This window comes from Myotis brandtii, unplaced genomic scaffold (genome assembly GCF_000412655.1).
Source record: "Myotis brandtii unplaced genomic scaffold, ASM41265v1 scaffold250, whole genome shotgun sequence".
NCBI classification, from domain to species: domain Eukaryota; kingdom Metazoa; phylum Chordata; class Mammalia; order Chiroptera; family Vespertilionidae; genus Myotis; species Myotis brandtii.
Window position 1 is genome coordinate 5,622,734 of NW_005359478.1, and position 16,306 is coordinate 5,639,039.

Consider the following 16,306-nt stretch of genomic DNA (forward strand, 5'->3'; position numbering starts at 1 on the left):
TGCTAAAAATTTCAGTGGTTGAAATTTTTTGTCATTGTGTTCATAGACCTTCTGCAGGAAAATCTTTTAAGAGTTTATCCACAACAAAAGGAATAACCTTCTCTTCTCCCCACAAAAAAATATTTGGCAACTTTTGTGTTTACATTTAAAAATCATTTGCACCTTTACAAGGAAAAGTATTTGGTAAACAATTGTTTACGTGTATCATTTATGCTTTTTTCTAGCATGTATAACTTTTTAAAATAAAGAGTACTTACCATAAAAAAAGTTTGGTTAATGTTTTTTAATCCTTGTGTCTTTACTATTTAGATGTTCTGTTTCTATATCATTTATATTTCCTTTATATAAAGTTAATAAATCTGAAGAAATAAAGGGATTGCTAGCTAGAATTATAAGTTATATTTTATAAAGACTTTATATAAAAAAGTTTAATATAATATTTAATATATTACCTAACCACTACACTTGTTTTCTAGTATAGGACTTAGAATCATAGAATTTGGAGCTAGAAGGACTCAACAATTCATCTATTCCAGACCCATTTTTGTTTCTTTGCTTTAAGAGTGAAAACCCAGAAATCCCTTCCATAGAGTAAGCAGGCAATGATAAAACCAACTTTAGAAATCAGTTGCCCAAACTCCCACTCCATTTCTTTCTGTGCCCCATTACCCCTGCAGGCCAACCTGAAACGGCCTGAAACTAAATACACTAACAAACCTTATTTAACTGGTTAATAACATTGAAAAAGTATAAAAAATATGAGATCCTTACAGTACTGCATCGTTAACAGCCAGTCTTCAAGGCAAAATCACCTATTTCCCAAGGCTCTAGTATTACCTATATTGGAAGAAAAGGAGAATAAGAACTAAATTCAAGAGGTGAGACTCTCTATACATAGAGAATTCGCCAATGAGAACGATTCATATGGCTGTGATTCAAGAACAGAGACCCAGGAACTACATTACTGGCCAGTGTTCATTGGAGCCGGGTTTATTACAACTTACTTGCATAGTGATTTCCTCAACTCTATAACTGGGCCGTTGGGGGTTTTAACTTGCAGATTTGTCCACACTGAGCCTCCAGCATTTCATTAATTACAGTTCTGGTTTGCTTACCCCTGGCCTGGTTCCCACGTAGTTTCTGCTCCAGTGAGCATGACTCCCTGTATTCACCTGTTTGTCTCTACAGTCTTGGGGGCACCAATTTGCCCTGTGTCCTCCCCTCTCTTAGGGACCTAAAAAGAGTAATTGACTTTTCCATCTGTTCTCCTTTTTACTTATTGCTTAGGACAGAGTGGCAACTTCCAACCTCCTTCCATATGAAACTAGAAACCAGAAGTAAAGAGTGTAGTTTTGAGTAATAAATAAGTTATGAATCATCTCAATAGATACAAAAAAGTAAATTTGACAAGATTCAACATCCATTCATAATAAAAACCCCTCAACAAATTAGAAATAGAAGAGAACGTCTTTAACCTGACAGGACACCTATGAAACACCTACAGCTAGCATCATATTTAATAGTGAAATATGCTTTCCCATTACCATCAGGAACAAGACATACTTTCTCACCATTTCTATTTCTTATACTGAAGAGTAGCCAAGGCAAGTTAGCACACAAAAAATATATAAAACATCCAGATTGCAATTAAAAAATAAAACTGGCTTTATTCACAAATGACATCAATCTTGTATATAGAAAATCCTAAGGAATTCACTGAAAATACTAACGTAAACAACTCTAGTGAGGCCATAGGATACAAGAGCAATATATAAAATCAATTGTATTTCTGTGCAATAGTAACAAACAATCCAAAAATGAAATTAAGAAAACAATTCTAGTCTCAATAGCATAAAATACTTAGGAATAAATTTAACAAAGTGCAATATTTGTATACTGAAAACTATAAAACTTCGTTGAAAATTTTGAAAGGTTTAAATAAGTGGAAAAATATCCCACATTCATAGATTGGAAGACTTAATATAATTATGATGACAATACTCCCCAAATCTACAGATTCAACACAATCACTATCAAAATCAAAACTGTTTTACAGAAATTGACCAACAAATGCTAAAATTCTTATAAAAATGTGAAAGACCCAGAATAGCCAAAACAACCTTGAAAACAGCTAGAAAAGTCATACTTCCTGATTTAAAAAAAAACTACAAATCTACAGTAATCAATTCAGTGTGGTATAGGCATGAGAACTGACATATTATAAATTAATGAATCCAGAAATAAACATTTATAGCCAACTGATTTTTAAGAAAGGTGACAGACAATTCAATGGGAAAATAATCTTTTCTATAAATGGTGCTGGGACAAATGAATATCCATATGTCATATGAATTTGGATGCTTACCTCACACCACACATAAAAATTAACTCAAGATGGATTACAGACCTAAAGTTAAGAGTTAAAATTATAAAATCCATAGAAGAAAACATAAGAGTAAACTTCAGGACTGAAGATTAAACAATGATTTCTTAGATGACAGCAAAAGGACAATAAAAACATTGATAAACTAGACTTCATCAATATTTAAAACTTTTTGCATTTCAAAAATAAATGAGCTCGTTCTGATATTTCCAATTAAAATTTAGTAGTATAGTTTCTACTTAGCTTACCTGATATTATAATTGTGTATCTTTTACACTGTAAAACTTGGTTCCTAACATTGTTATAATTACGTTTCATCTTAATAATAGTGGTAAAATACCAATATTAATAAAAATATAACTGAATGAAATTTAATATTCCTTTGCTGCTCTTTTCCTAGGATATAGACCACTAATGATGCACAGTCAAAATAGTAGTAAAGATACTAAGAATAGTTCTTTGTGTGATTATAGCATGAACTTCATATATATTTAGGTTCATTTGTTTTCAATTTTAAGGATTGCTTTTTTTTCCTTTTGGATCTGATTTTGTTTTATAGCTATATAAACCACTTATATGGTTCCATACTATAAATGGAACATTCAAAGAAGCCTTAAGATACTAAGGCTTTCATTCCTGTCTCCTCTCCCCAATTCCTTCCTTTCTATTAGTAACCACTTTTATTAGTTTTTGACTTGTCCCTTCCATTGTTGCTTTTTTAACATAGGGAAATACACACACATATTCCTCAATTCCTCATAAAAGAGAGCATACTATACACTAACTTCTCCATAGAGTATGTACCATTTCTAACACCCCTTTACCTGTTTTCCCTCTTCCACTCTTGTCTCCCTACAATTTCTCCAATACCTTATAAAATATACAGTGGGTCGTATTACTCTCCTGCTTAAAACTTCAGGGGCTCCCCATTGCATTTAGGATAAAATCCAATTTCTTCACAGTCCCTATGAAAACTGAGATGATGGGAATCCTGCCTCTAGGTATTAGGATTAGGTTTGGTTATGAGCAAGAGACCCAAACAGCAATAGCTTAAAACAAGATGGAAGTTTACTTCTCTGACACACATGTCTAAAGGAAGACCTCCCAAGGCCTGTACAGGGTTCAGCTTCAAGAAGTCCTCAGGGCCCTAACAGGTTTTGCTCAGTGGTTAGAGCGTCGGCCTGCAGACTGAAGGGTCCGGGTTCAATTCCTGTCAAGGGCACATGCCCGGGTTGTGGGCTTGATCCCCAGTAGGGGGCATGCAGGAGGCTGAAATCAATAAAAATACATATATTTTTAAAAGTCCTCAGGGCACAAACTCCTTCCAGGCCATGTTCCCCGGTCTTTAGGACTGACCCTCATCCCTGTGACCTAAAAGAGCAGCTAGAGTACCAGTCATTACATGTGTACCAAGCAGCGAAGTTGGAAGAAGAAAAGAGCAAGGGGTACATGCTTGCTGTGTTTTAAGGAAGATTCCTGAAAGCTCTACATAACGCTTCCACTTACAGGGGTCAGAACTTAAGAGACCTCTGAGAAAGGCTGGAAAATGTCTTCCTGTTTCTGGGCAGCCATGTGCCCAGCCAAAAGTTGGGAGTCATAACACCATGGAAGAAGTTTCTGCTGCATAGTCCCTTCACTTCCATCTCGCACTACTCCACTCTTACTGTGCTCCAGCCATACGTTCCCTTTGTTCCTCAAACTGAGCCCTTACCTGTCCCAAGGCCTTTGCTCCTGTAGTGTCACCTGCCTAGCACACTCGTCCTCAGATCTTCACGTGGCTGGTTCCTGCTCCTCACTCAGGACTCAGCTCCCCTGTCACTTCCTCAGAGAGCCGTTCTTCGACAATTGTAAGTAAAGTAGGCCCATCCCACTCACCCTTTTTCTCATCTCATTGCCTTATTTTCTTTATAGGGTTTTATCTCCATATGAAATTATCTTTTGCCTTCCTCCATTAGAATATAATTTCCACAGGGTAGGGACCTTTTTTTGTCTTCACTACTATATTCTTATTACCCAATACAATTCTAAGTATAAAGTAGGAGCTTAATATTAGTTGAATGAATGAATGTCTGACTCCAATGCCCATGCTTTTTCTACTACCTCTTCTGTTCCTAATGTAAAACAATACCACACTCCAGAGCTTGTTTTTTGTTTTTAGAATAATAGCCTATTAAAGATATTTTCCCCCAGACAAGATTTTTAAAAACATCGTTTCTAAAGTAAAACAAAACTTTTCTATGCTCAATAGTAAAAAGAGATTTAGATATAACTGCTAGGGCAAGTCTCAAAAGTTAGTACATTTCATCTGCAAAATGGAAGAGTTGGTTAAAATTCATTTATTTTATCTACAGATATTTACCAAGCACTGTGCTTAAGCAAAATTAGGGAATGAAGAAACTCTCTGCCTTTCCAATGTACAATCTGTATGGCTCTCCGTAATTGCTGGTTTGTAACCTTTGTGCTAGAGAAAAAGCCCTTGACTTCCCATTCCTCAAACATTAAACACCTGTCACCAAGATATTGATAAACACACTGCTTCATTTTAAAAGTGAATATATTTAATTCAACACTGTAATAAGAAATGAATAATATTAAAAACAAGCATATTAATGGCTTCTAAAAATCCATATTCATTTTTAGTTTCCTTTGCAGAGGATTTTTTGATTGCTAGTTCTCTACAGCAAAATTGTGCTAGGAAAATGTCTTTACAAGACAGAAATTCTCTCAATACAAGTCTAAAATGCTTACAAGGAACTAAAAGTTTTAGAGACCCAAGTCAGAAATACTGAATATTAGAGCTCTCTCATTTGAATCCGAAACGTCTGACATACTAAACATTACATATTTTTTAGGAAGATGGCCAACAAATAACAACTCAGCATTTTCTAGAGACTGGCACCCCTGTTAGTCATGACTATTACAGAAGTGCCTGGCTGTGGTTCATCCCCTACCACCTTCTGTTCTAGATCCTTCTTGGCTTCTACGGGCACCTCCAAAGGCACTGTGAGGAAACAGATGCAGAGATGGATGCCCATTTCTCCTGCAGTCCCTTCTCAGCATAGCAATTAATCAATCAATGAGAAAAAGGTATAAAATCCATGACTTATGATCCCCACAAGGCCTCACTCAATTTGAAAAATTGCCAGTTCTGTCAAATATGCCAACACTCCAATAAGGTATTTATGACACAGAATCTGAAAAGAAAAAAAAGGGACAACATTTAAAATTAAAATAGAATTATGATAATAGTTTGTATTTGATAAATATTCCAGGATTATTTTAAATTCCCTATCTGCAAGCTAAGATATGAATATGAAAACAAACCATTGCTGCTCTAAGTCTAATAAATTCACAACTATGGTCAATGGTGCTTAGAAGTAATTAGACTAGGGTTCTTATTTATCCTGAGTTCCGTGCTTGGGCTAACTCCTGCCTAAAGAGTGAGGGGAGGAAGGGCATCTCTGAACCCCTTGAACTTATATACACATTGAGTATTTACATTTTCTAGAAGGAGGTTCATAGCTTCCTTCTTCTCAAAGGGATATATATATATATATTCCAAAAGTATCTTATAAAAACAAAGTAGATGGCAGAAACCTGGCTAACAGATTACAATTAAGGTATGTTAAACTCCTAGCACAGTGACAAAGCCAGTATTCACTGAGTGTTTATGGTGGTTGTATATGAATATATTTTAAATATATTAACATTTTAATATACTTAAGGGCCTACTTTCAATTGGTTTTTCATACTTACTCTAATAAGGACTTCATGAACAGTAAAACAATGTCTTTATTACTTCCTTTTTTATCTTATTTTATTGATTTTTTACAAAGAGGAAGGGAGAGGGATAGAGAGCCAGAAACATTGATGAGAGAGAAACATCGATCAGCTGCCTCCTGCACACCTCCTACTGGGGATGTGCCTGCAACCAAGGTACATGCCCTTGACCGGAATCAAACCTGGGACCTTTCAGTCCGCAGGCCAACACTCTATCCACTGAGCCAAACCGGTCAGGGCTGTCTTTATTACTTCTTTTCCAGCAGGGATAGAAAAGCCTAAAATATGAAAATGATTATCTTAGTTATATGTTTCTGGCTACAATTTCCTTATCTAACATAAAATCCTGTTATCTGATTATTATTTCAAAGTTTGATAAGAAACTATTTTGAAAGTTTCAAAGTTACTACAGAGTAATTCATATTATTTCCAAAATCTGTAGCACACAACACATAGTATCCTTCCATAATAAAGTTGAATCAAGCCCTGGCCAGGGTGGCTCAGTTGGTTGGGCATCATCCTGTACACTGAAAAATTGCTGGTTCAATTTCTAGTCAGGGCACATGCTCAATCCCCAGTAGGGGGCATGCAGGAGACAGTCGGTTCAGGTTCATATTTTGCTCTCACACTGATGTTTCTCTCTCTCCCTCTCCCTTCTTCTCTCTAAAAATGAATTTTTTTATAAAAAAGCTGAATCAAAAAGGCTAAACATTTTTATAAATCTTTTATAAAGCATAAAATAAAATGTCTCTATTGGCAGACATTCAATTTATTTAGTCCATGTGGAAAACACAATCACCATACATTTTGAAAACTATGCAACAATAAGAAAAATTACTTAACTAGATTTGTTCAAACTAACCTTTATTTTTCCATTAGTATGTGCTGAAGCTACAGATGTTGAAACGCGAACCAATCTTGTGGCTGATAAGTGAATTTTGAAATGCCTATGGAAATGTGAACAAAGGCAGTCCATGAACAAGTCAACTTCCTCCTGGGTAACTTCCCCAGGGGCTTTGTGGACACTGTCCCACAAAGCTTTTGCATCCTCCGGATGTATGGCATAAGAAATATCCAGACTTTGAGGGCTACACGGTACAGACCAAAGAAACTCAGTAGTAGCCACATAATGGTCCATTTTGCATGCAGTCCACATAGCTGCCATCCAGGAAAGATTAAATGCATTGATTGCTAAAGGACTGAAATGACAGTCAAAAGTTTTCTGAAACCAGGTTCCAATTAAGGCTGTATTAGTCTCTGCTCCATTTGCAAGGAATAAGGGTAAGCAGGTGAAATCTTCTGAAACAGTCTCCAAAAGACTGTCTCCAAATATACAGCAGAACCAACCAGTCCACAACACTTTACCTTCTCTGTTCTCAGATGGCAATTGAGATTTTGACAGAATCTACAAAGAAAGAAAACAGGTTCATTAAGTTCAAAAGTACATTTACTCCTAAATTACATCACCTCAAAATTAATTAGTATGTTTAAAACTACGAAGACATTACTTATGAAAAAATAAAGAACAGTGTCCCTAATCATTATTAGGTTTTATTAAGTTCACTGACCTTTTTCCTAATATTCTTTTTTTTTTTTTTTTTCAATTTGTAAGTTTTATTCCCACAAGGCAGCCAGGGGTGAGGGTGCAGAGCTGCGAGCCAGGCAGGCCGAGGGGCCTTCCTCCGGCAGAGGTGCACGCCGGGTTCTCGGGTCTGCCCCACCAGCAGGCTGGTTTTTAGAAAGACTGTCATGAGTGCCGGGTGGAAGGCTCCGAGGGGCGCAGGCGGTGGGCTCAGATGTGGGGGTGCACACTTGTGGAGCTAAAGGTAGCAGGGCAGGTCCTTCTCTATGACCTGTGGGAGAGGCAGGGTCAGAACATCTCTTCCCAAGGCACCACCCCAGCAGGCTCCCTGGAGAGGCACCTACCTGGGGCTCTTCCATGGGACCATACCGCTTCACCACACAACCATTCTTGTCAATGAGGAACTTGGTGAAGTTCCATTTGATGGCATTTCCCAGGATGCCCCTCCCCTTGGGCTGGGCTTTCATCCACTTCCACAGAGGGTGGGCATCATCTCCGTTCACACAGATCTTGCTATACATATAGAATTTGACATTATAGCCGGCAGCGAACTCTTTGATCTCGGCATTAGTCCCTGGCTCCTGCCTCCCGAACTGGTTGCAAGGGAAAGCCAGGATCCGTAAACTGCACTCAGCATATCGGGCGTGCAGGTCAACAAGCTGAGTGTAGTTTACGTCTGTTTTGCCTCATTGCGAGGCCACGTTGGTGACGATGCACACGAAGCCCCGGTACTTGTCCAGGTTAACCATGCGCCCGTCGATGTCCTTGGCTGAGAACTCGTGCATTGACTGAGCACAGTGCCAGTCGTCACGGTAGGCGCACATGGTGCTGGCCACGCCGGGCACGGCAAGAGCACCACACAGAAGCGCTGGCTTCAGCAGGCGGCACAGGCGGCTTCCTAATATTCTTATACACTAGAGGCACGGTATATGGCAAGATCTTCATACAACCAAAATGCAAAATAAAAGCTACCGATATGGTACAACCAAGTACAGCATCAGGGGGAAAAATATCTCAGCTTTAGAAGGAGCAGTAAAAGGTCACCAAATGCAATGTGTTTGAACTCTCTCTAAGCATGTCCTCAGGTGAGGATTTTACTAGGGCTTCATTTATTTAGGTAAATTTTAAATATGAAAAATTTTAACACTGAAAAGCAAAATGAGTCCAGCCGGTGTGGCTCAGGGGTTGAGCATCGACCTATGAACCAGGAGGTAATGGTTCGATTACCCATCAGGGCACATACCCGGGTTGTGGGCTCGATCCCCAGTAGGGAGTGTGCAGAAGGCAACCTATCAATGATTCTCTCTGATCATTGATGTTTCTATCTTCCTCTCCCTTCCTTTCTCTGAAATCAATAAAAATATATTTTTAAAATTTGGCTCAGTGGATAGAGCATCAGCCCACAGACTGAAGGGCCCCAGGTTCAATTCTGGTCAAGGGCATGTACCTCGGTTGCAGGTATCCCTGCCCTGGTCAGGGTACGTGTAGGAAGCAACCAATTGATGAGTCTCTCACATCGATGTTTCTCTCTGTCTCTCCCTCTTCCTTCCACTCTCTCTAAAAATCAATGAAAAAATATCCGCGAGTGAGGATTAACAACAAAAAAAAATTTTTAATAAAAAATAAAATAAAGAGAAGCTTCTAGATCTCAGAAAGTTTCATTAAAGATTTATGCGGTGGTAGGCATCCTGTTGGCCCTTCCCATCTTCGTTCTAATTTTTGCCGGAAACTTGCATATATCTACAGCTCCAAGAGCCATCTTAGACTATAAAGCCATCTTAAGGATGGAAGCCACACACCAACGATAAAAGAGAAGAGAGAAGGGGCCTATTATTAATAATATCATAAAGCATATATATACCAGCCTTGAATAGCTTACCTACGTACACCTCTGTAAGATAGATAAACCTCTATCTCGTTTAATTTGCTATTATTTAAGCTTTCTGTCATATGCAGCTGAATCTAATCCTAGGCATCTTGAGATCCTTGCAAATACCATGACCTATACCATGGCTCAGCAAACTTTTTCTGTAAAGGACCAAATAGTAAATATTTTAGGGCTTGTGGGCCATAGCAAATAGTCAGCTTTGCTATTGTAGCACAAAAGCAGCCATAGAAAATTCATAAACAAATGAAAGGGGCTCTACTCCAATAAAACCTCATTTACAGAAATAAGCCGTGGGTCAGACTTGGCCAAGCAGTCCATGGTTGGCTGACCCCTGATGTGTAACAAACAAATTAGGTCTGTTCAACTGTTTCAGAATTTAACTTATCAATGACTAAGACCAGTTACCCCAGAAACAGAAGTAGCAGGCATGAATAAAATAAATTCAGTTTCTGAATAAATCAAAAGTTAGTTATATTACTTTTATACACTGCACATAGGAAGGTAAAAGGTTATATTTCTGAGAGTAACTTGACCTGTATCACAAAATGTAAAAATAAGTTACTTTTTAAAAATATATATTTTTATTGATTTCAGAGAAGAGGGGAGAGGGAGAGAGAAACATCAATGATGAGAGGGAATCATTGATCGGCTGCCTCCTGCATGCCCCCACACTGGGGATTGAGCCCATAACGCAGGCATGTGCCCTGATAGGGAATAGAACCATGACTTCCTGGTTCATAGGTCAATGCTCAACCATCGTGCCACACAAGCTGGGCTAAGTTACATATTTTCTTTGTTAACATTATACTTCTAGGAATTTAATCCCAGTAAAAATCATAAACCTGTAAAATTCCTAATGATATGAGTAATTATCTTCAACATTAATTATTAGGAAAAAAGCCATAATGCAAATAAATATGGGCAATATAATCCCAATTTTTAATAGATACAGATAGCTAAATGGATGTATCTATGCTAATGAGGGATACTGATTTGTAGTTTTCTTTTGTTATAGTGTCTTAGTCTGTTTTTGGTATTAGGGTAATGCTGGCCTCCCAGAATGAGTTAGAAAGTATTCCCTCTGCTTCTATCCTCTGAAAGAGAATGTAGATAATTGGTTTATTTTCTTCTTTAAGTGCTTGGTAGAATTCACCAGCGAACCTGTCTGGACCTGATGCTTTCTATTTTGGAAGGTTATTAATTATTTATCCAACTTCTTTAATAGACATAGGCCTATTCAGATTATCTACTGCCAAAAAGATGTATACCAAGATGCTGAACTGTGATTTTTAACTTTCTTTGTACTTTATGTATTTTTTAAGTTTTCTAAAATAAACATGTTATACAGGGTGAGGCAAAAGTAGGTTTACAGTTGTTCATATGGAAAATAATACAATAATTAATAAATAATAATACAAGAATAAACTCTGTTTCACTACTCACAACTGTAAACCTACTCTGTATTGCCCCACCCTGAAGTAATAAGAAAAAGTATTTTTTAAGTTGGTCATTATCTACTTTAAATTTGGTCAAATAAGACATGAGGTTATAAATCACAAGCTTAAGAAATTCAAAAACTGCCCTAACTGGTTTGGCTCAATGGATAGAGCATCGGCCTGGGGACTCAAGGGGCCCAGGTTCGATTCCGGTCAAGGGCATATATATACCTTGGTTGCAGGCACATACCCAATAGGGAGTGTGCAGGAGGCAGCTGATCGATGTTTCTCTCTCATCGATGTTTCTAACTCTCTATCCCTCTCCCTTCCTCTCTGTAAGAAATCAATAAAATATATTTTTAAAAAAATTCAAAAACTGTAACAATTAGCACAATGTCCAAACCAAGACAATGCAGACTATTTTCCCTAGCAAGCAAGTATTGCCTATACTATACCTGGACGAGAAATGCATCAGGGTCCCTTTGTGTTCCTTTCATTCCCAGGAGAGTAGAGAAAATCACTTTGATGTTCAAGTCTTCGCCCACTTCCACAGCAAGTCCTTTTTGCTTTTCAGCAACAATAAATGCACTCAGAAATTTAGAGTACTCTTTGAGATTAGTGTAGGAGAACTTATACAGGGGAGTTAAACTATACAGAGTCCATTGCTTATGTAGAAGGAATGCAACCTTTTGAGGATCAACATCTTCCTAAAAAAAAAAGATCACAGCAAATGAAGTTTAAGAATTAGGAAACTTTAGTAAATAAGAATTTAATCATAGTATTTAATACAAATCTATGGCTGGGTACCTGATCTTTGCACTCCAGCCAAACTGGAGTTTGCAGGACTCTGAAGATCTTTGAACAGGCCTTTGCTTTTGTTATACCTGGCCTGTCCCTTTCCTTCAATCAGGTCTTTGCCTAAATGTCACTCAAAACTCCACTGTACCTAAAGTAGCACCTGAACCCACTCCAACTTGTCACTTTCTAACTCCTAACATGCTTTATATTTATGACTATCTGATATTATATACTAGAGGCCCGGTGCACGATAATTTGTGCACTCAGGGAGGCGGGGGGAGTCCCTCAGCCCAGCCTGCGCCCTCTCACAGAGCAGAAGCCCATAGAGGAGTGGGCCTAAGCCAAAGTCTGGCCTCCCTCTGCAGGAGGTGACCCACAGGCCAATCAGGGGACAGCACTGGCCAGTGAGCAGCCGGCACGGCCCCCCAATTGCCCCTCCGCCACCGCCAGTCGCCGCCACCTCCCCAATCATCGTCCCCTCCCTCTGCCCACTGGCACCTGCCTTGGCTGGCCTGGCACCGCCCGCTCTCCAGCCCCACCCCCTGCCTACCAGTTGTTCCGCCATTCAGTCGATTTGCTTATTAGGCTTTTATTATATAGAATTTGTGTGACTTCTACTGTCTATTTTTCCTACTAGAGAATGAGTTTGATGAAATCATGAATTTTGTCTATTTTATTCACTACTACTTTCTAGCACTTAGAGCAGTGCCATCTAGAACAGGTGTTCAATAAATATTAATGGATGAAAATTTATGTTTCACTTGTATAAACTTCAAGTTATAGATTTTGAAAATAATAATTATTCTTAGAGCAACTAATTTTATTGGATTTAATTAAGTAATTTTTAAAAGTGCCTGGCACACTATGCCATTCTATGACACAATGCCTAATTTGGTAGATTAAATAAAAAGATACCTGGGAGTATTTTGCCATGCTCTATTAGAACCACAGGTACCATCAAAAACAAAAGCAGCCCTAGCTGGTTTGGCTCAATGGATACAGCATCAGCCTGCAGACTGAAGGGTCCCAGGTTCGATTCCAGTTAAGGACACATGCCCAGGTTGTGGGCCCGATCCCTAGTAGTGGGTATGCAGGAGATAGCCGATCAATGATTCTCTCTCATCATTGATGTTTCTCTCTCTCCCTCTCCTTCCTCTCTGAAATCAATAAAAATATAATTTATTTAGTAAAAAAAAACACTTCACCTACACTATATTGGCACTATGTCGTTACTGAGCAAGAGTCTTCACAGACACTCTATAGCTCCTAGTTTTATCCTGAATTGAATTTTTCTATACAATTCATACTTCGTGAGATAGTCTCACCACTATCTTTTAGAACTTTCACTAGTTGTCTATTTACAAAAACATTTGTTCTGACAAAGTTACTCACGGAAATAGTTATAAACTTTTATATAAAAGTTATAATGTTTTTTTCTTATTACTAGGCAAAAGGTATGGCAAAATTATTTGTATCATATACATAAGGGAGTACTAAATTGGACATTCCAAACTTTAATTAATACAGTTTCTGTTTAGTGGTTAGGAACTATCACTTTCATTACCAGCACTAGCAATTTTTCTTTAAGAAAGTTGTCACAAAGAATCAAAACTTTTCTCATATCCCAAAAGATACTGCGCGCACAACAGTGTTAAGAAAACAAAGTTACCAGGAAGGTCTGAGTGACTGATAGCCAGGTTCCTAGCTAAGTGACTCAAAACCACACACCAAACTGCCTGGGGCTTTATTTCATGTTTCAGTAAAATTACAAATTACTAATGTTTTATACCGTCAGGGTCGTGTGCGAATGATCAAAACAGAGCATGATGCCACCAGATAAATCTGAGCCAATTTAAACACCAAAGTAACTTGGTAATGAATTACAAAAATTTGAAAAACAGGAATTCGTGAGTTCAAGTCTCCAATAAACAAATGGAGGAGAAAAGAAAAGGGCTTAAAATAGAATGCCAAAAGCTGATTGGTAAATACGGAGTAAAGGGAGATTAGAAAGTCATTATTTTGCAACCATCATGATAAAGATGGGGTCAGGCAAAAATTATCAATGGATGTTAAGTCTAGGGGGAAATTTTGAAAAGGAACATGATATTTACATTATCTTAAAATATCTCCCCATAGATGCTTATTAGTTGCAGAGGGAACTAAAACAGTAATTATTGGGCAACACCTTGACAGGGTGATCAAAATTAACATTACCTATGTGGTATCAGATGTCATTCCCCCAGGACACAATAGCACCTTTATAGTATCCCAGCCAAGAATACACAACTTCAACCTAATCGTGAGGAAACAGCACACAAATACAAAATAAGGCATATTCTACTTTAAAAAGGGAAAGGAGAAAACTATACTCTTCAAAAATGTCTATGTCATAAAAGACAAAGAAATATTGTGGCAGTGTTCTAGATCAAAGGGTTTAAAAGACATAACATAGGAGGTACTTCCTGACAGTGTGAATAACTTTCTTTTTGCTGTTTCTCATTTATTTTATTACCTGAGGGATGGAGAAAATACTAAAAGTACTAGAAATTGTAACAAAAAATGAGATGTTCTGTTCACATCTATTCTCAATTATTGAGTAACACAAAAGCATACCTGCAACTGTGAACACTGGGGAATTTTCCTTTGAGGTGAAGGCGGGACAAATGAAGTCAGCTTCCTGACTGATTCCAACCGCTTCTGCAGAGGGGTAGCACCTATAAAGTGATCTTTAAGCCTTGAGGATGTACTTCGTCTGGGAGTCGATTCTGGGATAGCATAAGAATCCATGGTCTACATAAAAAGAAATAAAACCAGAATTCTAAACACTAACAAGTTAATTCATGCTCACAGTTTCAATGCTTCCTCTGCTCACTATAAAGGAGTTCTTTCTCCCTTCCCCTCCTTCTTTAAGCCAGGATGCACTTCGTCTGGGAGTCGATTCTGGGATAGCATAAGAATCCATGGTCTACATAAAAAGAAATAAAACCAGAATTCTAAACACTAACAAGTTAATTCATGCTCACAGTTTCAATGCTTCCTCTGCTCACTATAAAGGAGTTCTTTCTCCCTTCCCCTCCTGCTTCCCATTTTGACTTTTCAACCAAGTCCAGTATTTCTCAATGGCTACTGGCTATTTTTATGAATATCTGACAGATGACTCAGACACAGTATGTTCAAAACTAAATTCAACTCCTTCCCATCCTCCTTCTTCCAAAAGGTAGCAGGTCCATTTTCTAATTCCTGTCAATATTCCAAGCTAACTTAAATTCATTTAAGTAGTCTCCCACTTTCATTCTTTAACATGCAGTCCTTAAGCACATTCTGTTGAGATTTTTCTTGAACAGTCTGTCATCTATTCCCAAAGCTACTTCCTTAGCCAGCTTCTATTACCACAACTAACCTTTTCTTCCATATCTAAGGGTAATAATCATCCTTCAGAAATGGCACTTTATTGTTAGATACCTGTGCAAAAACCTTTATAGTGATGAGTTCTACTCTTCTGCTCTGTACTTAAAAATCTTTCATAATTCAGCTGTCCTTATCCTCCTACTTCCCCTAAATGTACACATTTCCTTGTCTTCATGGTTTTGCCTATCAACTATATTCCCTATCTAAAGTGTCCTTTTTCCATTTCACCATTTTTGAGATCATGCTTGAATCCAATCTAATTTCAAGTAGTTAGGGTTTTTTTAACCTTCTTTCCCAAAACACCTGTTATACACTTCTGTCTATATCAGTGGCTCCCTCATTCCTGGGAGGGAGGGAAGGAGGGAAGGGAAGCTGGGGATGGGTGTGCGTGTGTACAATGAGCTATCAGGGGTAAATATTTTTTAAAAGCCCCAAGGTCCTCCTGTGAGTTCCGAAGCAAGCTCCCCTCTGGCCAGCCCAACACTTGAGCCCAGGGTGCGGCGACCACGTGAGCAGCAGTTGCGTGAGCAGCCTGCCCCCATCCAAGAAGCAGTAGCACCATGAGCAGCCCACCCCCTTCCAAGGAGCAGCAGCCTCATACAGCCTGCCCCCATCCAAGGTGCAGCAGCCACATGAGCAACCTGCCCCCGCCAGCCAGAGGAGCCATCACTGTTGCAAGCAGCGCCCACCAGAGGAGCCACCGCCAACTGAGGAGCAGCCGCTGCCGCAACCGCCCGAGGACCAGCTGCCACCTGAGGAGCAGCCCCCACACAACTCGACACCTAGATCCTTTGGTGAGAGAAAAAAACGGGCAAAGAAACCCCCAAAGGAAAAAAAAGGAGGAATTGCCAGAAAAGGAGCTAAGTGAAATGGAGACATGCAATATGTTAGAAAAAGAATTCAGAATAAGGGTCATACAGTTTATAAACCGGATGGATGAAAAAAATCAAAAACTTATGTTAAGAGTCAAGAAGAAATAAAGAGTGATATAGCTGCAATAAAAAACACTATGGAAAGTTTCAACAGTAGAC

General features: G+C 38.5%; 2 protein-coding genes across 3 annotated transcripts in view; both read right to left on the reverse strand.

Moving 5' to 3' along the window:
- Nucleotides 1-3,626: 3,626 nt before the first annotated feature.
- The window catches only part of CENPL (centromere protein L), a 36,002-nt gene continuing 23,322 nt past the window's right edge, over nucleotides 3,627-16,306 (reverse strand). For both annotated transcript variants that reach the window (XM_014540900.1, XM_005867673.2), the window contains 4 exons: nucleotides 14,481-14,657; nucleotides 11,525-11,776; nucleotides 7,026-7,568; nucleotides 3,627-5,577 (listed from right to left, as the gene is read on the reverse strand). In XM_014540900.1, the coding sequence (XP_014396386.1) occupies nucleotides 5,506-5,577; nucleotides 7,026-7,568; nucleotides 11,525-11,776; nucleotides 14,481-14,657 (1,044 nt within the window). In that variant the 3' untranslated portion in view covers nucleotides 3,627-5,505. The remainder of the gene's footprint in view (nucleotides 5,578-7,025; nucleotides 7,569-11,524; nucleotides 11,777-14,480; nucleotides 14,658-16,306) is intronic.
- LOC102247160 (phospholipid hydroperoxide glutathione peroxidase, mitochondrial-like) lies at nucleotides 7,901-8,648 on the reverse strand. The gene is made up of 2 exons (XM_014540902.1): nucleotides 8,090-8,648; nucleotides 7,901-8,016 (listed from the first exon to the last, which is right to left on the reverse strand). Exons 1-2 carry the CDS (start codon nucleotides 8,567-8,569, stop codon nucleotides 7,984-7,986), a joined length of 513 nt encoding a protein of 170 aa, XP_014396388.1. The 5' UTR covers nucleotides 8,570-8,648; the 3' UTR covers nucleotides 7,901-7,983.